At 33.2% G+C, this 24,959-nt stretch overlaps 1 protein-coding gene across 1 annotated transcript in view; it reads left to right on the top strand.

Annotated features, from left to right (window-relative positions):
• btv (dynein cytoplasmic heavy chain beethoven) overlaps window positions 1–24,959 on the top strand; it is a 1,245,321-nt gene that overhangs the window by 545,341 nt on the left and 675,021 nt on the right. Inside the window, exons 36-40 of the mRNA XM_090394552.1 lie at window positions 411–618; window positions 1,742–1,871; window positions 12,563–12,718; window positions 14,866–14,964; window positions 22,835–22,992. Of these exons, the coding sequence (XP_090250678.1) occupies window positions 411–618; window positions 1,742–1,871; window positions 12,563–12,718; window positions 14,866–14,964; window positions 22,835–22,992 (751 nt within the window). The remainder of the gene's footprint in view (window positions 1–410; window positions 619–1,741; window positions 1,872–12,562; window positions 12,719–14,865; window positions 14,965–22,834; window positions 22,993–24,959) is intronic.

Raw genomic sequence — 24,959 nt, 5'->3', positions numbered from 1 at the left:
TTTAAAAGAGAGAAAATAAGAGCTGATAATGGTGAAGTCTTGACAGGTAACAGATTGATTTGGAAGAAAATTGCAGATAGGAAGTTAGTATTGATGTATGTTTTTCATGAAGTTCTATCATATCCTGTACACCCAAAGGTGAATTAATGCAGAAATCATATATTTCTTATATACAAGTAGCAAAAAGTTGTATCACTTGATTATTAAAACATGTCAGGAATTTGATGATGATGATGATGATGGCATATAGCAGCAAGTATGTTTTCTTAATAGCAAAAGTACACTTAATGAGATTTCTATGCATTTGTTTTCAGTGTGAATTAATAAAATTTTAAAGAATCATACTTAGCATAAAGAAAGTCTGTAAAATATTTGTATATTCCATTTCTAGAGTTACTTTGTTTTTACAGAGGTTCATTCTTGGATAGTCTGTGATGGTGACATTGATCCAGAATGGATTGAATCTTTAAATTCGGTACTGGATGATAATCGTCTTTTGACAATGCCATCTGGAGAGCGCATTCAATTTGGTCCAAATGTGAACTTCTTATTTGAAACACATGATCTCAGCTGTGCTTCTCCAGCTACAATATCCCGCATGGGAATGATTTTCCTTAGGTAAGTGCATTTCTCATGATCTTGTCTTTTTAGTAGAAATTTTTTCTCCCACTGGGTTATTAAATATATTATACTTGACAAGAAATTACATTCTTGTTTTAATTCTTTACTCATGTATATGCAAATAATGTTTGCATGTGAATCATCACAACTAGGCAACTTGCATATAGAGGCTGAGGACTTGCCATCAATTGCTTTAGTGTCCCATATCCATTATGATGTCACTACTCAGACCAGTTTCAACTTTTATTATGGTCTCATCAGTGGGAGCTAGACCCAGGGAAGATACCAAAGGTGAATTAATGCAGAAATCATATATTTCTTATATACAAGTAGCAAATACTCTGGATTGGTTAAAAAGTAAATTATACTTGCCAAGAAATTATGTTCTGTTCTTGTTTAATTCTTTATCCAAGTGTCAGCAAACAAATTTGTGCATAATGTATCTTTACAGCTAGTCTACTTGTGCTGGAAGTGTACTTTGTATTATTAGGTACTAATGCAATTAATGTGAAGTCATCAGCATCTATGTACAAGTAGCTTTGTCAATACTCATTCTGGATTATGACCCTTTCCATATTGTTTTGCATTATTGGAGTACATTAGGCAAATGGTGTGAAGTCAATATTTTCTATACACAAGTTGGCCACTTTTAAAAATACTTCACTTTTTAACTATACTAGGATAAACAATTAAAACTAGAATGTTATTTCTTGAAAAGTATAATATATTTGACTTTTAGTAATTCGTTACAATGAGCAACTGAGTTTGCTATTTTGAAAGTTAGCTATAGTGAGAGTTGACTGTGATATCAATTATATGATTTATGATTACTTTTAGCTGATAAATTCTTAAATAAGTATTAATTAAAACAAATCAGTTAATGTTTATTAATCAAAACAGAGTGTAGTAAAATTGAAGAATCTGTGACATACATAGATATTTTTTAATGCTTATCTAATCTTAAGTGCAATATTCTGTAAAAATTAATCAGTTTTGATTTAATTAAGTTCCCTGTCTAGTTTTAAGTAATTTGTTATAATAACTAATATTCTTATTAGTTATTTATTTTCTGATTATATTATTTATATCTGCTTTTTAATGCTATATTTCATTATGTTAGTGATGAAGATGCTGACATAGATGCTGTGGTAATGTCTTGGCTTCAGAAATATTCCAAAGATGGTGGCACACATTTGGAAAGTTATATTAATGATTATTTCTTGAAAGCTCTACATTTTGTTTTAAAACAGGTAAATAATGCTTTAGTCTTTCTTAATGAAATCATGATGGTATTCATCTCTAATTGTATTCCATACAACCCTCAACACTTGAGAGAGAGCGCAATTTAGAAACAATGACAATCACCATTTTGGTTAATACACTTTATAATCAAAAGACCTGGGACAGTAGTATGATAACTACTTGCCAGCTGGCCTGGCTGGCCCAGTGGTTAGCATATCCGCTCTCCAGCCAAAAGTCTTTGGGTTCAAATCCTGCTGTGGACATGGATGTTTGTGAGTGTGTGTGTGTGTGGTGGTTTTGCAGTAGATGGTGTTGGTGTAGTTGCTGTGTAGTGTGCAGTGGAACTACAGAGCTGTAGAGCAGGCGCTCTCCCTCGATGAGTCCTTGGACTTCCTGGAGGTGTCAAATAATAATAATGGATTGTTTGTACAAATTTCACTAATCTATGATGCAACAGTCTTTCTTGTATACAAGGATATGTTTTATTTATTTATTTATTTATTTTTTTATATATATGCAGTCTGAAATATAGAGAAATTCAAGTTGTTAACTTGTGGCAGGTATTTGTTTCCTCTGATCTTTTACAGTTGGACCAAGAATCTCAATGCTCTGTTCTTTCAAATTTTCACTAATTTCTTATATTAGTAATCTTAGTAATTTTACTCTTTAGAGAAACTTGTGACATTATGATTATGAATTATACACACTTTTACACAAGAATATTTTAATATTTGCCAATATTTCAGTCTGAAAATAACAGACTACCTTCAGTGGCTACATAGGAACATATTTTAACAAGGTGGAATACCAACAATTGATCATTCAAAAGTAGAACGAGCCACGTGATGTTACATTGCTAAGCATTAAAGAGAGGAAAAATTTCATCAGAGTGATGATTAAATTATAGGTATTAATTCCAAATTTAATATAATAATCTTAATTTATAAATAACATTAGATTAATGTAGGAATTAAAAGTCTCAATTTAAAAAAAAAAAAAAAATTATGTGTTATCCTGATTAAACTTTCCCATATTTTTGGTAAGGATATACAGTCATTCCAACTGAAGTTAGGGCATTGAAGTAAGGCCTCAGCACTCTCTTTGAATAGGCATTAAAATTTATATCGACATCTGTGTAGAAGGCAAGTCTTGGACCAGAGGATGTTGTGGCTTGTCTCTATTCCATGCTGAGCCAATCCAGTCCAATCCAATTCAGCACAACAAATCTGTTAAGTCTGGATTGGCTCAGCACAGAATAGAGACAAGCCACAACATCCTCTGGTCCAAGACTCGCCTTCTACACAGATGTCGCTATAAATTTGAATGTCTATTCAAAGAGTGTGCTGAGGCCTAACTTGAATTGAAACGACTGTATATCCTTATCAAAAATATGGGAAAGTTTAATCAGGATAACACATTAATTTTTTTTTTTTTTAAATTGAGAATTTTAATTCCTACATTAATCTAATGTTATTTATAAATTAAGATTATTATATTAGATTGTGAATTAATACCTATAATTTAATCATCACTCTGATGAAATTTTTCCTCTCTTTAATGATTAGCAATGTAACATCATGCATCTTGTTCTATTTTTGAATGATCAATTGTTGGTATTCCACCTTGTTAAAACTGTTCCTATGTAGCCACTGAAGATAGTCTGTTATTTTCAGACTGAAATATTTGGCAAATATTAAAATATTCTTGTGTAAACGTGTGTATAATTCATAATCTTAGTAATATTAGTAAACAAGACTATAATTATTTCTAGCATATATCCCTATTTCCAGAACACTGTGATAATCCCGCATGATTAAAATTTTATTACTCTTTTCCTAATTAGTCATCCTATGCAGGTAATATAACCTATACTTTTTTACAGGATTAATTTCATAGATTATTGGAGGCAGAAAGGAGTGTTTTTGAGAAAAGATAGATGAATGAAGGTTTAAGAATCTGATGCAAAACAGAAAAAGTTCCCTTAATTTTCCGAAAATATTTTTTGCATTTTTTCCCATTTAGTATATCTGTGAGCAGATGAATCTACACTGGAATAATAATAATAATAATCTTGTCTGTGAAAGGATCTTTAGTTACTATTTTTTAAAATAAAAACAAATAAATAGGCATGTATATTTATTTATTTATTTATTTATTATTATTATTCCCTTACCATTCTTGTAATGCAAAGGCTGACATTTCCCATCTAATCTCATTGCCATATTTGCATTAAAGTCCTGCAACATCATAAGTACCTCCATTTCATCTACTCTTGTTCTTATATCAGTCATTGTCACATCTAGAATGGTAATATCTCCATTTAGATAACATCCTTGCAAGATGATCATGCAGCAACTCAACTATTTGTTCTGTTTCTGCTGCCTTCCTAACATCAACACTTGTTAAAATTAGACTCCCGTAGATGTTCTTCCTTTTACTCATCATATCACAAAAGAACGCTTTGGTATTTCTTTTGTTTTCATTGACTAGCTTCCCAATTAGTAAGGACTAAATCTTGATAACTGGAAGAAGACGTTTAATTGGTCTCTAAGGAGCAAAGAAAACCAACCAAAACTTTTGACTCAGTGTTCAGTCTTCACCTTCCTGTTGTGTACCCATTACTTAGTATCCTCCTCTGTACAGAATGAATAAAGGAAGACTGTTAATTAGTGAGTTAGCCAGTCATATTGTATTCTCTCTTGGCTTAGACTTAGAGTATGATATAATCAAATGCTCTCTGCTTCTGACAGGGAATCAGGGTATTAAGTCTACATTTCTAAATGAAAAGTATAAAATGATTTATTCAGACAGTATTGAGAATGAAAGAAGAAATATAGTATTTAACCTTAAACACAAAGCTTAACAATTTGAATGGGAAGCAATTTCCATTATCCCAAATATGGCCAAATTTCGAAATAAATGATTTACACTTCTAGATTCACTGAAGTTGCAGTAAGTAGAGGAATTACTTGTGTTATTAGAAAACATAATCAATATAAAGAGAGGGAAGGGGGGGAAAAACTAGCGCTTGTTAGAGAACTAAACAGCAAAACAGAAAGATCTGTTCAAAGATGAACAGAAAGATGAAATTCATTCCCTACCACACTGTAGGCCAAGTTATGAAGGGCAGATGGTAACTTTAGACATCCTTTCACTCAGAATTAGAAGAAAACTAAGGTTCTACACAGAAGTTATTAGTCATAGAGAATGATTTTGAGTATGTAGTAGTTTGGGGAGTGAAACACTTCCCGAACCTGAATAAGTATGGCTATATTAATTTATCAAAAAAAAAAACTAGGAGACAGTTATTTTAAGACCAACTCTAACTATACACTTGTAGATGATACCAAAATTAAGACTCTAGCTATTTTCTTATGTATTAATTTCAAATGGTGCTCTGATGTTACTAGTTAGAAAATTAGCAAAATAATAGCCAAATAAATAACTTATTTATTTTATGTCTTTGATGTTGCAAATCATATTGCTAAACTTCTAATAAATAACTGCCAGCACAAAAGACAGATAAACACTAAGTTTATCTGTCTGATTAAATAATTTGATCAGAGAAGTATGTGGTAATTTGCAAAGACAGCAAAATCAGAACTTAAATTTCTAGGCAAGAATTTAAAGAAGCATTTCTGGAAAAGAAGAAATCTTGACAATTCCTGGCAAGTAAATCAGTAGATGCTTTGAGAGAATACAGACTGAAATGGCCGAAAGCTGTATGTAAAATAAACTAATCACAAGTCATAAGAATGATCATGGGAAAACTTTTATGGAGAAGAAAGATAAAATGCATGAAGTTGCAAAATGTTCTTAGAGCCAGCTGAATAACACAAAAATTAGCCAAAACACTAAACAAGATGTATATAAGAATATATATTCAAAAACTACTATGAGATTTGCACGAAAATAATTAGTTTCATTTCTTCAGTTGGTAAATTGTAAGATCTGCCATCACTGAAGATTTGTCAAAGAACAGGATAATATGAAACAAAGTTCTTAAAAGAAAAAAACTAATAATAATTTATTTCAGGATATAATAATTATTATTATCAGGAAGTGTTTTAAATCAAAGTATCCCTATTCAGAGCAATATATATAGAGAGAGAACCAGTAGACAAAATATTCTCAAACTTGGTGATTATCCTAACAAGATTATGAGGAAGAGATTGTGACAGTAAATAAAAAAAAAAAAAGTTCAAAAAGGACCAATAGGGAAAATATGGCACTATAACTGAGAAAAGAAAGTGAATTTTGCATATCATATGAGCTGTAAGATGCTATAAATGAAGGGACAAGACTAACTCTACAGTTATTCAACTTGCATGATGGGTCTCTCTTTGTCTGAACCTACCTTGTTTATGAAGTGTTTCTATAGGGATGGGAAAAATGCTGCATCAGCACTTTGCAAGTGCTGATGCCTAAAGACTAAGCAGAAAGACCCATTGACACCAAATGCATTGTGCATGGCTCATCGATTTGAAGTGATGAGCAGTTTGACAGTCCTACCAGGAATTTGTAGTAAATCCAAAGTTCCTCAAATGACTGAAAATGAAGGCAGCTGCAGTATGAGAATGCTGTCGGTTCATGCAGTGCATGTGTAGTAGCAAGACAATTACTGTATTTTTCAGATGATAAGATGCACCCCAAATTTATGACACAATTTTTAGGAAAAAAAAATTATTATATAAAAATATATGGGGTGCTTAAGGATCAAAGCTGTATAACTGAGAGGAGACCTCCACATAGCCTTTAAAGAAATGCAGACTTCTGACCTAATGTCCAATCCTCACCTTCTCGTGGTGCACCCTGTTGGGTATCTACCTGGATACTGAACGAACGAGGATGGGCTAGCAATTTGGGATTTAGCCGACCAAATTGTATTCTTATTGGTTAAACTAAAATAAAAAATGATAGTACAACATGACAAAATTTCATGCCAGCTGGAACGTCGACCGGATAAACAAGACACCCGTTATTTTCGCCAGGGAACCAGGGCGAACAGCGAAAATTCAGCTACAGGAACAAATCTGAAAACACACCCCAACTAAACATCACCAGAGTTAAAGATCGGTACTATCAACGTAAGAAGCCTGAATGGCAAAGAAATGGAGCTAGCTGAGGAATTAGATAAGTACCAGATCGACATAATAGGGGTGACTGAAACAAAAAAGACAAAAACTGGTGAGATCTTTCTGAGCAATAAATACAAAATGTTATATTCAGGAAATGACAATCAAGGAAAAGAAGGAGTAGCCATAGTATTCACACAAATACAAGGCTATTCTTCTTGAATGGCAGTCAGTCTCAAGTAGAGTAATGTGGGCAAATATGAGAATGGAGAACTGGACAATGAGACTTATTTGTGCCTATGGTTCCACAGAAGGTTCAATTAAGGTAGAAGTGGAGGAATTTTTTTAGGCTTTAGAAAAAGCAACTGACACAATGAAAAAGGAAAAGTTGGTCCTTCTTGGGGATCTAAATAGCAGAGTAGGAAATGATTGTGAGACATACAAAAATATTTTGGGAAAATTTGGAGAAAAGAGCAAAGCTAATAATAATGTCAAATATCTGTTGGATTTCTGCTCAGAACATGGACTGGTTATTACTAACACCATGTTCCAACATAAAAATGTGCACAAATTTACATGGAGAGAAGAGGCTAGGAATAAGAAAAGTCTCATTGACTATGTTATTGTTGATAGTGATGATTTCTCCCTGGTGCAGGACACCAGAGTGTACAGAGGATTTGAAATTGGAAGTGATCACTATTTAGTCTTGAGCAGGATAAAATTGAATTTCACATTGAAAAGAATAACATGTAAGAAAGTTTTAAAGTGAATAAAAGTTGAGCAGCTCTCAGATGTGAACTGTAGACTAAAATACACAAAGATTATTGAAGAAAAAATGAAAGAGTTTGAGAACAGGAATCAAGCCTCGGAGATTCAATGGCAAGCCTTGAAGTCCTTGAAGAGGCATGTGGTGAAGCTGTCTGCAAGGATAGAAAAAATAGAACTCCATGGTGGACACAGGAAGTTAAAGAGGAAGTGAAGGAAAAGAAGAAAGTGATCAAAAGTTCCTGGCAAATAAGTCAGCTTGTGCTCTTAGAGAATACTGAGACAAAGGCAAGAATGCTAAAACTAGCTAAACAAAAGTCATGGGAGGACTTTGGCAAGAATATAGAAAATAAATATCAAGAAGGTGGCAAAGTATTCTGGAGGTTGTTGAAGAAGCTTAGGAATGGAGGAAAAAGTTCTGTAAAAGGAGTTAGAGATGATAAAGGTGACATGAAAATGAGAGAAAAACATATCCTTGAAGTATGGAGTAATTACTTTGAAAAACTGCTAAATGAAACAAGCAGTGATGACAGCACAGCAGTAAAAAACACTGACTAGGCATTCAGTCAGGAATACATATCCATACTTGAAGTAGAAAAAGCCATCAGAGGCTTGAAATGTGGAAATGCAGCAGGAGTAGATGATATTCAACCAGAAATGCTGAAGTATGGTGGTATAAAAGTCTTACAATGGCTGCACTGCATAGTTCAGAAAGCCTGGACAGAGGGACAAATTCCCAATGATTGGAGTAGAGCTCTCATAGTACCCATATATAAAAAGGGAAATAAAACTGAATGTGAAAATTACAGAGGTATTTCCCTACTGAGTGTTCCTGGCAAGATCTATGCAAGTGTACTTGAAAAACAGTTGAGAAGAATTGTGGAAGAACAGCTGGGTGAAGAACAAGTTGGATTCAGGCCAAATAGAGGCTGTCAGGATCAGATCTTCACTTTACGACAAATAGTCAAGAAAGCATGGGAATATAACAAAGATCTGTATTTAAGTTTTGTTGATTTGGAAAAGGCATATGACAAGATGCCAAGAGGAAAGCTATTCAATACGCTACAGTTATATTGTGTCAATGGGGGCATTATATCAAACAATACTTAGTCTTTATTTAAGTTGTAAGTCAGCAGTTAGAATTGAAGGAAGTACAGGAAGATGGTTTAATGTTAAATCTGGTGTGAGACAAGGATGTACATTATCCCCTCTGTTATTCATTATCTATATGGATCATATTATGGAGGAAAGTGGCATTAAACATGATATCAAAATTGGAGATTGTCGTGACGTTCATTCCGTCATGTTCGAATCCGCCATCTTGTTTAAGTCACTTTCATAAAATAAAATACAACTAATTGTAAATTGATCACCAATCCAAAGGTAGAGAAATTTCTATTATGCTGTGCCACTCTATTCTTAGATTAGTCTATATAAAATAGCAGGATCAATCATAGTTAGTTAGCAGTCCCCTTATTCATTTTGGCTGAAGTATTTGTTTTCCACTTGGGATTCCCGCAAGGTTCGAATTTTTGTGAACGGTGCAATAAAAAGGAATTCAGGCAAACATAATACTTAGATTAACAAAATAAAACATTTAGTATAAGCTATATAACACATACATAAATTCTACTTCTAATTTAAACAATAAAAACAAGTCAAACATTAAGCCAAGTCAATCACATTAGTTCAACCTTCCAAGCCTTCACATACGCTTTCTCAGCTTCTGAGTTACAAAGTTCCTACACATATATAAATATAATAGAACTTCCTATCTAATCAGTTTTCACACACTTCTCAGTCATGCTATAAGTTCAAAATATCGCAGGCACTAATAGTTGAAAATATCTCTCTAACAATTCTTAACTTCAACTCTCAATCACGAAAAGTTTCCACAGTTGAGGTTAGGTTAAGCGTAGCGTAATTAACACTCAATTCTTCAAGCATTGAAATAATACACTAAGATAGTCCTTACCGAAAATAGTTCCTAGTACATCAAATACATTGTGAGCAAACTTTTAAATTATTTTTATTTCACTTAAGAACACATCTACAAGACTTATCCACAGTTATAATTTAAACACTATCAATCACGCTTCAGAAATCCAGACATCGACTGCAGGGCACTTCAACTATCCTTGTTACCACTCATAAACTAATTAAAACACTGTGCGGTTCTCCTTAGTGCAAATCGGAAATAAGCCGCAATTCTAGACCAACTGGGTTTATTCAGAATTCTTCCTTGAATGTCCAGCTTTTTATATTATCCGATTACAGCATCAATTTCCCTTTTATTATTACTGCTGGCTTCACTTTCAGCTAACTATAAAATTCACTTAGTCCTTGCTCACTTATAAAAATTATCCTCTTAACTCCTGCCCTTAGGAACCTTTCATTTACTTCTACTTCTCTAGTTTATGCCCTTGCTTCCTTTCACTTCCAAGTTTCCGTCCCAACTCTCTCTTGTTACCTCTTATATTTTTTTATTATTCTTTTTCCAACCCTCGCTCTGTTCCACTCACGCTCGTTTATTTCACGCATTTCCATGACAACAAATAAATGTAAACATTTTCGCTAACGTTACATAAGATTATACCATTACATTCAGTTATTATATAACGTTAAACTTTCACAAACAAGAATAAATAGAATATTTGCATTTCAATAAATGCGTAGTTAAATTACAAATACAAGTTCTTATAATATTGACATAACATAAATAAAATAGCTTAATAATATTTAATACAGAATCTTATTACTGTTAACACATATCTTTGATTAAACAATTAAATATTAGATATAATTAAGGTAATTACATGATATCAAATTATAATTTAAGTTATTTACATTAAATAATATTTACAAATGTAGCCTTTGTGATGGAAGATCATGTTGGAGTCTGAAGCAAATAATAATTACTCTAATATCTACATAATCAGAATCCAACAAGATGTTAATGTCAGCTCTTTGCTTTATGCGGATGATGTTATACTTCTAAATAAATCCGCTACAAGTCTGCAAGATTCTCTGACTAAATTGAATAACTGTTGTAATAGATATATTGTATGAAGGTCAGCAATAAAAAGACAAAGACAATGAAAATAGGCAGAATCATTGAAAATGTCAACTGTGTTGTGAATAGAGAACCTGTGGAACAAGTAAAACATTTCAGTTACTTAGGCACGATTTTTAGTGTAGATAGTAAATTAAATATAGAAATAGACAACAGAATCAGGAAAGCTGGTATGGTGGGGAGTCAATTGAATAAATTCATATGGAATAAGAGAGAAATTAGCTGTATACAAGACAGTGTTCAAACCAGTTTTAACTTATGGATCTGAGAGCTGGGTCAGAAGTAAAACACATGACCAATGACTAGAGACCACAGATATGAAGGTCCTGAGAAAGATTATAGGCATGAACAGATGTCATCAATGGCAATATCATATTAAAAATGAGGATATTAGGAAAGAACTTGACATTGTCATTTGGAATGCATTAACAGAGCTAATCTCAGGTGGTATGGTCACTTAAACAGAATGGGCAAAGAAAGATTAGCAAAACAAGTGTTCTCTGCAAGGTTGGCAACAACAAAACGACCCAGAGGAAAACCAAGATATAGGTGGATTGATACAGTACAAAGTGCCTTAGACAACAGAAATATAAGATCTGATAATGTTGGAGTCTTGACAAGTAACAGACTGATTTGGAGGAAAATTGTAGATTGGAAGTTAGTAAAGATGTAATTTTTTTCATGTAGTACTATCATATCCTGTATACCCCTTGAGGGTACATGGCAGGAATTTGATGATGATGATGATAAAAATATTCACAAACCTTAAAATTTATTTATTATTACCATAAGTTGAACCAGCAGCATTCAATTCCTCTTCACCTCTCATCACTGTCATTTGTCTTGTTACTGTCACTTCGTATTATTCACAAACGTATTCACAAACCTTAAATTTCATTTATTATTACCATAACTTGAACCAGCAGTATTCAATTCATCTTCTCTTGTCTCAGCACTATCACTCATCTCATTACTGTCACTTTTCATGTTATTGTCTGAACTATTGTTATCATTCTCTTCAAAAAACTAAGTACCATCTATTGCATTACTTATGCCACATTTTTTAAAAGACAATAATTGTCACATGTTCACACGTAAATCAGGAATTCCCACATATGCAGTGAGACACGTGTTTGGCTTGCATTGAAAATGTGGGAATTCAATACCTACCTGGTATCACCTACCTTTAGATCATAAGATGCACCCCAATTCTAAGTCGATTTCTCTAATTAAAAAGATGCATCTTATGGTCTGAAAAATACGGTACATTTGAAATGCAAAATAGTATGGAGAATTTTACATAAAGCATTTCAATGCTACTCATATAAACTCGACCACAGGTGAGAGTTGCAAATGGGAGATGCCAGTGTCCAAGAAAGATTTGAGTTGACATTTCTAGTGTGCATGGAGGTGGATGAGGATTGGCCTTGGAACATCGTATGGAGTGATGAAGAATATTTTCATGTTTGTGGAACAGTAAACACTCAAAACTGCTATATCTGGGAAGAAATTCCCATGCATTTCAAGTTCATTTACATTCACCATAGGTATGGATAGGATTGATGACATGGCCATAAATCCTATTCATACATTCATAATATGGATAGGATTTATGGCCATGTTTGTTATTGGGTTGTTTTTCTTGGAAGAAATTCATCACATTAGGCCTGTGACCTTGTTTGGTCACTTGGAAACAATAAGAATAATTCCTCTGTTGATTCAAAAACTGTGTGTGATTTATTGGTTTATTTAATTTTTAAACATTTTATTTATTTATTTATTTCAGAACAGTTTTGTACTGGAAACTACATTAATAGGTACAGTGATAAATGGTCTTTCACTTCTGAAGAACATCAATAACAAATCTCAGTTTGCTGTAGCAATTTTTCAGGGACTCGGAAGTAACTTAACCAGAGCAGCTAAAGAAAGCTTTTTAAAAGAGGTAGGAAACAATTCTATGAGGAATTATTTCACATGATATTCTTTATAAATCCTTATTGCCAATATCTTTTTCTTTTCTTTTCTTTTTTTTTTTTTTTAATCTGTTAACCTCTGCATTTGAATCTCTTAATACCTGTTGACATTTTTAATTAATTACAGAATGTTAATCTCACTGCAGTCTTGTGGTCAATGTTTCAGTGTCTATCATATTCTTCATGGTTGTTCTACAGAAACAGGGTTATTTTGGAATTTGTTCTAAGAGTCACTGTTTTCCCACTCATCATCCTCAGAATCTGGCAGGAAGTCCAAATCACCATCAGAGTTCTCCGATATCTTAATTATTTTTTTAAATTATTTTTTTTTGATTCAAATGGACCGGGCACGTGCTCACCATTTTCACTCAGCACTAGAAATCAGCTGATCTATAAAATAGACTGAGCCACACACACACACACACACTATAAAATTCAAGTATAACCTTGCTGCAACACCTATACATTGAACACAATTCAATCTACCAGGCCAGACTGAGTTATGTAACATAGAAATGTGAGTCTTACAAGGCTTCAAAATGTTCAGTAGTGGCATATGTGCAAATACTGGTTTGATGCTGTAAAGTGTCACTGGCACTGAACATGTTAATGCATGGCATTATTTATGTACATCTGCTTTGCTTTGTGGGATGCTCAGGGAATTGATGTGAAGTTATAGACACTAAATACAAGTAGCTGTGAAGATACTTCACAGGCCAACTGTTTTGCTTACAATTGTATAAAGGATTGAACAAGAATGTAATTTATTGACAGGTATAACTTACATAAGCATTACTGTGTTTTCAAAAGCTTTCCACTGTTACATAAACCAAAAACTTTACTCCAGTGCATATTTATTGGCAAATCACAAAGTTGTTGCTTTAGCCAAAAGGTCAAAGCAGAAAAAACAGGACCATGTCATCACACTGCCACCTCCGAATTTCATAGTTAGGGTTACGCATGTTCACCAGGATTTGTCACATCCATCCACCTGTGGTGTAGAGGATGTAGTGTGATTCTTCACTCCATAATACAGCTTTTTCATTTTTCCATGTCCCATTGTACATGCTCTTGGCACCACTGAAGACAATTGATTCGCATTGGTTTGGGTAATGTGGGGCTTGCATATTGTGGTTCCAGGATGGAAACCCATGTTGTGAGCTTCAATTCTGATTGGTTTTGTGCAGTCCACTGTTATGTTACAGTCCACTGACTCCTGAACCTCCGCATTCAATGGATCAGCCATGAAATGGTCGTTTTTATAAAGGATAATATGTAAACACCAGCATTTTAAAATATAAAAACTTGCAGTTGACTCCCTGCACTTCCATCTCAGTATGCTATCACTGATTGTTGACTTGGGTTGGCCCAATTTGTCAACAATTTGCTGATCATATAGGCCTGCAACATGGCTTCATATCACAACACCTCTTTCAAACTCTGTCAGCTCCCTTCTCACAGCCATTTCTCCCAGACAGAATTGCACAGACTTGGTGGCATCATATTCTTCCAGTGTGATTTGTGGCTCTTCTTCCATCTGCAGTTGAGAATTGTGAAGGAACTTATTGATGTTCTTTGTCGAACAGTCAGATGTTGTAGTAGCTAGGAACCATAGATTAGGAAGTCTCTTCCAGAGAATAGAAGTACATGAAATGAAAGAAGAAGACCTGGAAGTAGTTCACTGGATTTTATAATTGTGATGTGTATAGACGATGAATAGTGCTATTGCTCATGTTTTTATAGGCTTAGAGAAAAGTGGAGGTATGAGGACAGTATAGTTTCAGTACAGTTCACTTAAATTCATCAGTGCAATTTTTTTGTAGATATTTCTGCGGTTTTAATTAATAATGTCTTGCTATTATTTTCACAGATATTTAAATCTGTTATTGTTTCATTAAAACAGTGAAAGATCTTGATGCTGATTAGGAAATATTTTTATCAAAAAATCAAAAAACTTCCTTCACGATGCTTGCATGAAAACAAATACCCTTTAGATAAGGAGTAGCTTTTCAGTAATATACAGATTTGTTTATGATATTTTGTGATAAATGAAAATAAATGCATTTTGAATATTATTCCTTTCAGATGCATTGATTTTTTTTTTTTTTTTTTTAAGATTTTTTCATGGACAGGTGACACAGTTCCAGATTCTAGAAATCCTGTTAATGTATACTATAACGAAAAAACAGAGAGATTGGAAACTTATTTTTCTAAGGTGAGTAATAGTGTATAATATGTTAAGTATTTAAAATTGATTGTAACAGTTTCTACCAGATTACAGTATTGTAATTTTCTATGAACTTTTCTTTTCTACATCCTTTTAATTCATGTAGTTGATAGGTATGTTGACGTATTTTTATGCTACACATCAGATATATTAAAAATACTGTTATCAGTACTGGCTGTTTTAAACTTAGCATCTAAAATATACTGTGAAATATGCTTCTATTCATTCCATGTGGTCTTTATAATCAAATCAGAATGATTACTTACTCATTTACTATTTGCATAGATGTTGATGGAATGGGAGTGTAAACAGCATTTCAAGTTATACACTATCACATTATGATGAGTTTAGCCAGAGGAAAGAAAATGAAGTTGAAGGAAGAGGCCAAAATTTAGTTGGTTATTGTGTTTTACCAATAATGAGCTACATTATTCTATTTGCAATTAGTGGCAAATTATATGTAGCAAGCTACCATTTACATCATCATCATCATCATCATGCATATCAAGGATTTAGGCCTAGCATGACCTGTTCTGGCCTTAGTAGTCACCATTGAATCGTTTAAGAGGACGTCCTGGTTTTCCTTTTCCTAATGGCTTGTACTTTAAGGCGTTTTGGTAATCTTTCTGTTTTCATTCTTATATAATATAAACATAAATGGACGTGTTCCATCCATTTATGTTTATATTTTTTAATTTTTTTCTATTACTGGTTCTTGGTTTAATTCTTTCATAATTTCTTCATTTCTTTTGTTATCAAATAGGGTATACTTTGCTTGTTTTCTCATAAACTTCATTTCTGCTGTTGTTGATCTTTGTTTGTGTTTTTGTTTTATTGTCCAGATTTCACTTCATACATTAAGTCTGGTAGGGCTAATGTATTGTATACTTTTAGTCTAGTTTGTTTTTGAACTAGGTTTGGTTTAAATATAGAGTTAATTACACCTCATCATCATCATACGTATCAAGGATTTAGGCCTAGCATGGCCTGTTCCGGCCATGCTAGGCGTAAATCGTTTAAGAGGATGTCCTGGTTTTCTTTTTCCTAATGGCTTGTACCTTAAGGCTTGTTTTGGTAATCTTTCTGTTTTCATTCTTTGAATGTGTTCCATCCATTTATGTTTATATTTTTTTATTTACACCTGTTAATTTTAAATATTTATATTTAAAATTAACAGTTTTAAATTATTTACATTTATATCTTTTTCATTTTCATATGTGATCATACTTCCTAGGTAGTTAAATGAATTCACCTGTTCTAAGATCTTGTTATCTATTACTATTTTAGTTCTTGCTGGATCTTGTCCTTTAAAGGCCATAGTTTTTGATTTTTCTGTTGATATCATCATACCATAATCTTTGGATATCTCATTTAGATCTAAAATAGCTTTCTGTAAGTTATCATCAGAATTTGTGATTATTATTTGGTCATTGGCAAAGAGGAGAGTGTTTAAGTTTACTGTAGGAGAAAGTTTAATTCCTTGATATAAATTTTTATTCCATTTTATTATTATTTCATTTAAGTAGATATTAAAAAGAGTTGCTCAGAGGGGACATCCCTGTTGGACCCCTTGAGTTATCTCTCTCGTATTTGATTATTTGTATTTGATTATTTTCATATATACTTGTGATAGCTTTTAGGATATTATTTGGTATTTGTCTTTCTTTAATATGTTAAATAATATTTTTCTTTTAACTTTGTCAAATGCTTTTTTAAAGTCAATAAATGTAATATGTGTTTCTAAATTGTATTCTCTTCTTTTCCCTATTATTAATTTTAGGCAAAAGGCCGGGTCTATACATGATCGTCCTTTTCTAAATCCATTCTGTACTTCTAAAATAAAGTTTTCGGAATATTTCATTAGTTTGCTATTTAAGATTCTGCTATATATTTTGTAACAGGAATTTAGTATACTGATACCGCTATAGTTTTTAGGGTCATCTCTATTACCTTTTTTAAAGATAGGAATCACAATTACTTTTTTCCATTCTATTGGGTGGATACCAGTTGAATAAATTTTATTTAAAAATAATAAGAGTCTTTCTTTGAATCTTGTTCCTGTGTATTTATATAGTTCTGAACCTTGCTTATCTTCAGCAGGTGATTTTCCGTTTCTTGTTTCTTTCAGGCTGATTTCTAATTCTTCTTTAGTTATTTCCTTTTCATTTTCGTTAATTGTTTGCCAGTTGTGTTTTTTAAAATATTTGTCTCTCCACAATTCTATGTAGTAATTTAGGAATTATTCATTTCAATTTGGTGTTTAATTTTATGTTTTCTTTGGTATCTGCATTTAAGTGTTTCAAAATCTTATATACATTAGGTCTTATTTTATATAAATCATGTTCTAAATTAGAAACAAATTTGTTCCATGATTCTCAATGTCTTTTTCTGACTTCTCTTTTAGCTATGGCTGTTATTCTTTTATATTCTATTTCATCTTCTAATCTTTTACTGCTTAACTATTTGTGATAGGCTTCTTTTTTCTTTTTGATTACTTCTTTGATTGTGTCATCCCTGATCTTCAGTTTTTTCCTTTTATTGAATTTTTTGGTCTTTCCTAAGCTTTCATTTGCTGCTGTATTTAGTATCGTTTTTATATTAAGCCATTCTATTTCTGTTTCTTCATTTTGTTTTATTTTATCTAGATATTGGTTAATTCTTTGTTCATATAGCCATTGTACATTTGTATAATCTACAATGGCCATTGTCATTCAATAGTCTAGTTTTATAAACAAATGTTTCAATTTTCTTTCTGTTCTTGTTACTTGTAGCTATTTAAGTGGTAATCTTAATTTTATTTTAACAAGGAAGTGATCACTGCTTATTTCATATCCTCTGTGAATTCTAACATCTAGTGAAAATTCTGATGTCTTTTCATTTAATATAAAGTAATCTAATATTGATTTCCATCCTCTTGCTGCCCAAGTATATTTATGTATGTCTTTATAGAAGGAATTCGTTATTTTTAGGTTACTATAAACTACAAAGTCAATCAATTTTTTTCCATTCCTGTTTAGAGTATGTTCTCCATGTATTCCTATATTATTATTAATTTTCGTGTTTCCAATTCTTGCATTTAAGTCTTCCGCTAAAATTACATAATAATTTTTATTTATTTTATTATATATGTTTTGCAGCTGATTATAAAAATTACTATTATCCTGTTCTCTTCCTTCTTCTGGGGCATATAAACCAATTATTGTTAAATAGTCTCTATCTATATTAAGTGGATAAGAATCCTATATTGTTATATAGCCAGTAAGTGAAACTCAAGATCGATAACTATGATCTATGAGTTTCAATGCCGAAAAATTATCGGCGAAGACAATTCAAAGCAAAGGTGGAGCAAGCTCCCTGACTATTCTTGATATTCTCTCATAATGTATAACACAGCTCCTAGGAGATGTAATACTGTCATTACATTATGAGGGGAGGTCACTACCCAGACCAGTTTCAACCTTTTTTGAGGTCTCATCAGTGAGTAGGTAGACCTGGAAAATATCAAAGCTTAGTGAAAAGAACTTGCATACCTGCACTATACGAATGCCATAAAGGTGTGCTTGTATTTTGTAATTAAAATAAAAAGCCAAAAGGCTAGTTTTCTGGCAATTTAATAGATATTAAATGGATAAGAATCCTATATTGTTATATAGCCAGTAAGTGAAACTCAAGATCGATAACTACAATCTATGAGTTTCAATGCCGAAAAACTATTGGCGAAGGCAATTCGAAGCAAAGGTGGAGCAAGCTCCCTCACTATTCTTGATATTCTCTCATAATGTAAAACACAGCTGCTAGGAAAATACTGTCATTACATTATGAGCGGAGGTCACTACCCAGACATCCAAAAACGGTTGAAACCGTTTTTGGATGTCTCATCTCCCACTAGCCTTTTGGCTTTTTATTTTAATTACAAAATACAAGCACACCTTTATGGCATTCGTATAGTGAAGGTATGTAAGTTCTTTTCACTAAGCTTTGATATTTTCCAGGTCTACCTACTCACTGATGAGACCTCAAAAAAGGTTGAAACCAGTCTGGGTAGTGACCTCCCCTCATAATGTAATGACAATATTACATCTCCTAGGAGCTGTGTTTTACATTATGAGAGAATATCAAGAATAGTGAGGGAGCTTGCTCCACCTTTGCTTCGAATTGCTTTCGCCGATAGTTTTTTGGCATTGAAAGTCATAGATCGTAGTTATCGATCTTGAGTTTCACGTACTGGCTATATAACAATATAGGATTCTTATCCATTTAATATCTATTAAATTGCCAGAAAACTAGCCTTTTGGCTTTTTATTTTAATTACAATAGTCTCTATCTATTTTTATTCTAGCTTCTATTATTCTTTCATTCCATAATTTATAATGTTTTAACTGTTTTGAAAGGGAGTCATGAATCCAAATTAGGACTCCTGCTTGTACTCTTTGGTCTCTGTCGACTCCACTGTATATCAAATTAAAATTTTCGGCTCTCATAGTTCCTTTTAATTTCTCTTTTGTTTCAGTGATTACCCCTATTTTAAAATTTCTTTCATTTAATAATTGATCTAATTCTATTTCTTTATATGCTATTCCTCTTACATTCCAGTTTGCTATGTGTATTATATTTTGTCATTTCCATTTTTGTTTTACCTTTTCCATTCCAGGGTCGTTTTCCATAGATTCAATCCGACTATCTTTTTCTGTCAGCTTACAAGTAGAATTATGTTCTCCATGTCAGGGGACTAGCCTGACGATGGAATAGTTCAGTGATAGGGCTGCTACTTTAAGGCTTCTGAACTAGCTGTCTTCCGAATTTAAACCCATAGGAGGAATAGGGTATATTGAAGGGGGGAAGAGTAGATTATAGAAGAGTTATAGTAGGGTTTATAGAGAGGGCATAGTTGTAAGACCAGAAATGAAAGGACCCAATGGCCCTCGAGTACTCTAATAGCATAAATAAAGGTCATAAAATAAGAAGAGTTGGCTGATAAGGCCTTATAGGAAAGATTAAAGTAAGTGGATCTTCCTCAAAGTAGGAGGAGAGGATAGATCCAGCTAGGGGGGGGGGGGTCTATGGGAGTGCCACTTTCCTTACAATCAAGATGATTGCCTCTTATGGCCCTGTTGGTCCACAAGTCCTTATTCAGTATATTCGGACTTACCCCCCCCACACACACACAGTGGGCTCCCCTATCCTCCACCCAGGGGATGCACTCTATAGGGTTACAGGGTCCCCCCCCCTGAGAGTATGCAATAATATTAGCATTTCAATTCTCGTAGACAGGCTTATACGTTGGTTATGTATTATGTATTATTATTAAATCATTTAAGGAATTGTGCCTACATACACATGCCTTTTTTTATAAGTTCCTTTTGAAGATGGCAACGTGACGTTGCTGAAATATCAGAGATATTTATTAAAGTGTAATTTATTTATATTCGTATCTATGTTGTTCATTTCCTTAAGTGATTTAATAAGCATTTCAAATATTATATTGCTATCATAGTATCTTTCACATCCATTGATAGTACATATCAGTTGATAATAAGGAAAACTTGACATATTTTTGATATGGGAATCACCATCTGTAATATAAAGATATAAGATTAATGTGAAGTTTCTGAATACCAGTTAAGTTGAAGAGACTGGTCCTTCCATATGCATCCTTCCACTTTGGAGTGGATCTTTGGTAATGTATGTAGGCATAGTTTTTAATAATGAATAGACATATAATTAATTAGATGTTTATTTTTTGTTAAATATCTCTCAAATATCAGAAATTGCCAGTAAATCTTGTTCAAGTTACTATGCTATAGAAAGGCTTGACAAGAGTTTTTGAATTATCCTGTTCAATTATTTGGAAAATTTCTGTTATATAATTTGTATGTTGTAATCAAGAGCATATACAAATATGTGCTCTTGATTACAGCCAGCTTCTTTTTATTTGTATTAGTCTGTTCATTGAGTGAAGCTACTAGTATTAGAAAAAAGTTATGTTAGAGTTAAGTTTCTTTATATACACTACTTAGAAAGAAGTCAATGGATACTATATTGTGAGGAAAAACAGCTATTGTGCCTCCACCTTAATAAGAAGTAGGAACTTCTTTCTCTGTGATGACTGCAGCAATCTCACAAGGCATACAATACAAATTTCTACAAGCATACAATAGCGATCAATGGGAATTTTGGACCATTTTTCCTGTAGGCATGTAATGAGGTCCTGGATCTCTTGTGGAGTGCATATCCCTTGACCACAGCAGATGCTCCAGTTCATCCCACAGATGTTCAGTAGGGGTTGGGATCAGAGCTCTGTGGAGACCAGTCAAGTGTGGTGATGTTCACATCCATAAACCATGCAATTACAACAGGAGCCTTATGACAGGTGCATTGTCTTGCTGAAAGTGACACCACAAAGCAGAAAGCATTGCTTTCTCCAGAATGTTCAGATATCTCTCGGAATTCAGTGTTTGTGGCAAATAAACAGAGGTCTGAGATCAAACCAGGAAAAACAAGACCATACTATCACACTACCACTTCTGATTTCATAGTTGGTTTTACACAGATGTTCACTGGGCATCCACCACAAACATCCATCTGCTTGGTAGAGGGTTAGCATGATTTGTCTCTCCATAACACGGCCTTCCAAGCTTCTGCATTCCACTTCACATGCTTTTTGCACCAGTGAAGATGACACTGCATATTGGTTTGGTTAATGTGGGGTATTGCTGTTCTGCCATGGAAACCTACGTTGTGAGCCTCTGTTCTGCATGTTTTTGTGCAGATTCATGTTCCAGTTGGTGCCAGAACTCTGTATTCAACATGTCAACTGACAAATGGTGGTTTTTATATATTATCCTTCATCAGGTGTGGTGGGTTGTCCACTACAGGTACTACTTGCAGTACTCTCTACACTTCCATCTCAATATAGTATCATTGATTTGACCTGTGATGGCTAAATTTGTCAACAATTTGTCAATATATGCAACATGCAACATGGTATGCAACATGGTATCCTATCACATGCCTCTTTCAAACTCCATCAGTTCCCTTCTCACAGCCATTTTACCTGGACAACTGTTGCACTTACTTGGGGAGCAACATATTCCTACAATTTATGTGGCTACAAACACGTGACTTATTACATGACATGTTGCACCCTCCCCATGCAGGTATCTGTTCTTTTCAAGCAATATATATATATATATAGTTGTTCAACCTTATATATATATATATTTATAAGAAGAAATTATATTCTTGTCTTTATTCGTATTTGATTCAATTATTTGCAAATAAAAGTTTGTGTGAAATATCTTCACAGCTGGATTACTTGTGTATAGAAAAGTAGTTGACAGTCATAATGCTTCTCATTCTCTCTTCTCACAATAAGAAGTACTGCATGCCTTCCCTTCTCACCATAATAGGTTTGCATCATGCAGGATGTAACCCATTATGGTGAGAGTTCCTATCCAGACCAGTTGTAATCCTTCATGTAGTCTTATTAGTAGAAGACTTATCAGTCTTATCTGCAAAAGAGCTGTGGAGATATTGAGAGCTAACTCAATATTAGAAGTTATGTTTCCATATGTATATAGTAAAATAGTAAAATTTTCACTGAAATGCATGTTATCATATATGACTGAAAAGTGAGTGTCTTCAATAGTAAATCTTTTGTTTCGTATATACAGTTATCTATTCATGATGATATTTCATGTACATACATACTTTTATTTAATTACATGTTATAAAGATAAGGATGAAAATGAGAATATAATTTCTTGTTTTTATTCATCTTTGTCAAGTATAATATTCTCTAGTGTCTATCCTGACATTTCTATTAAAATGTGCTGACATTTTCTTAAATATTTTTAAGCCCAATCAATCCCTGAAACTGGAATCATTGGCTAATAAGAATGTGCCAGTAGTTCTTACAACGGATGTTTTAAGAATTTCTAATGTTTTGATGAGCTGGTTTCAGACAGACAACATTCAGCCATTTTTACTAGTAGGTCCAGAAGGGTGTGGAAAAGGGTATGTGTCTCGTTAATTTGTTTGTCACTTGTAGTTTTGCATATTGAGTTATTTTGTCATATCATTGATAAAAGTTGCTTTAATGCTATCAGATAAGATACTTAACAATCACAGTTAAATCACTGATTTAGCTGTGATTGTGAGACTTTTCTATAGTGACTGATTCATTGTGATTATTTTACAAACATGTTGTAATCCTGCAATATGAAAAGATCCTACAAAAGCAATTCCTCCTGGTTTTTTCCTAAGAAAAAATAATTTATTTAACAATGACATTTACATAGATTAATCCTCCATCTTATAACTTCTGTGTCTCTGTCATATTCTCCCTTTTCTGTGTATCAACTAGTTTCTGTAGTCCATAAATCTTCAAACAGTCTTCTTAAGGAGCCTACTCCCCATACAGTATCTCTCATTATCCTTCTGTTTCCATCTCACGCAGTTTGTTATACTATGGCATAACAATTTTAACATTTTAAACATAACATTTTACTATTTTACTATATACATATGGAAACATAACTTCTAATATTTAGTTAGCTCTCAATATCTCCACGTTGTCATAATTACTAATTCCCCGTATACTCTTCTTAACTGAATGATCGTGCTCACCATTTCTCAACAGTCTGCCCATCTTCATTACATACAAATTGTCAGATTAGTTACTAGATCCATTTCTCTCAAATCCCTTGTACCTTCCATCACATGCTATGTCAGGTTCCTTTACAACTGCATAAATTAAATTTCCTTCTGCCCATGTGCCTTCTTTCTTCACATTCTCTCACTGCTGTTGTCAGCCCAAATTCCAGTCGCCCACAATAAAATACACAACTCACAGACTCCATACAACATAAAATCTCACAAGTCAAACTCTTTGAACAAGGAAGGAAGACATGCATTGTAGTTCACACTGGTGCTATGTGCCACACTATGAAACATACATTATACAATAACTTAAATATAAAAAAAAAAAAAAAAAAAAAAATCAGCTAACGCCTTTTTATTCCCGTATATACGGGAGTAGGCGAGGCCATTTAGTCCTATCTAACTTTTGGAGACTGAGTGGACAGTTCAATCTCCACTGGTACCCAATCAGAGACAGATGGCCCAAGGCTATCACTAATTAAGCGGTACGCAGTGAAGAGAGACGGCTCAAATGTGCCGCCATCTCATGGTCCCTAACCTTAACACAATATATTTAATGTCTGAAATAATGTGGGTTCTACAGTCGATTTTCTTGAGTTTACAGGACGAAAAACCCGAGTTTCCGGGAGGAAAAACCTGCTTGCCCGTGCCAAAGATCGACTAACTCGGGAACCGGTCGAAAAAAGGCTTAGAAAAATTTCTTCTAGTCGCCGACTAGACTCGAAACCAAGACTTCCTTCGTGCGGCCAAGCGAGGTGGTGTGCAAACGCCACATACACTGAGCTACCCAAGACTAATCTAGTAATGAAAATTATAGGTAAACAATGCCTAACACAATTTATAAGCAATATTGCCAATTTTTTTTTAAACAACTTTCCAGAGCACTGTATATAAGCATTATGTAAGATAGATAAATAAATAAAAAAATTGTTTTTGAAATCACTATGAATAAAACAAAAACTCTTAAAGTGAACAACAAAGAAATAATATGTGACCAACACATGTCAGAATTTTATATACCTGGGTGTTAAGTTTGATGCAGAAGCTGGAATCAGCAAGGATATAACACAGAGCTTGACAAAAGCAATTAATGCTTTCAGAAAATGAATAGCATATGAAAATCATCCAAATATCATACCAATGCCAATATAAGGATCTTCGTTAGCATTATATAGGCATTGGATCTGAGATATTGAAATAGACAAGCAAGTTAAATTAAATAATTTTCAAACAAATATTTGAATAAAACATTAAGAATATTTTGGATTCTGTATAACACATTATAAGTGATATAAGCAGACAAAGTGAAATGTTGCCAGTAA

Source organism: Typopeltis vanoorti, chromosome 6, assembly GCF_054136105.1.
Source record: "Typopeltis vanoorti isolate ZY-2024b chromosome 6, IOZ_Tvanoo_1.0, whole genome shotgun sequence".
Lineage (NCBI taxonomy): Eukaryota > Metazoa > Arthropoda > Arachnida > Uropygi > Thelyphonidae > Typopeltis > Typopeltis vanoorti.
This window is presented reverse-complemented; position numbering and strand designations above follow the sequence as displayed.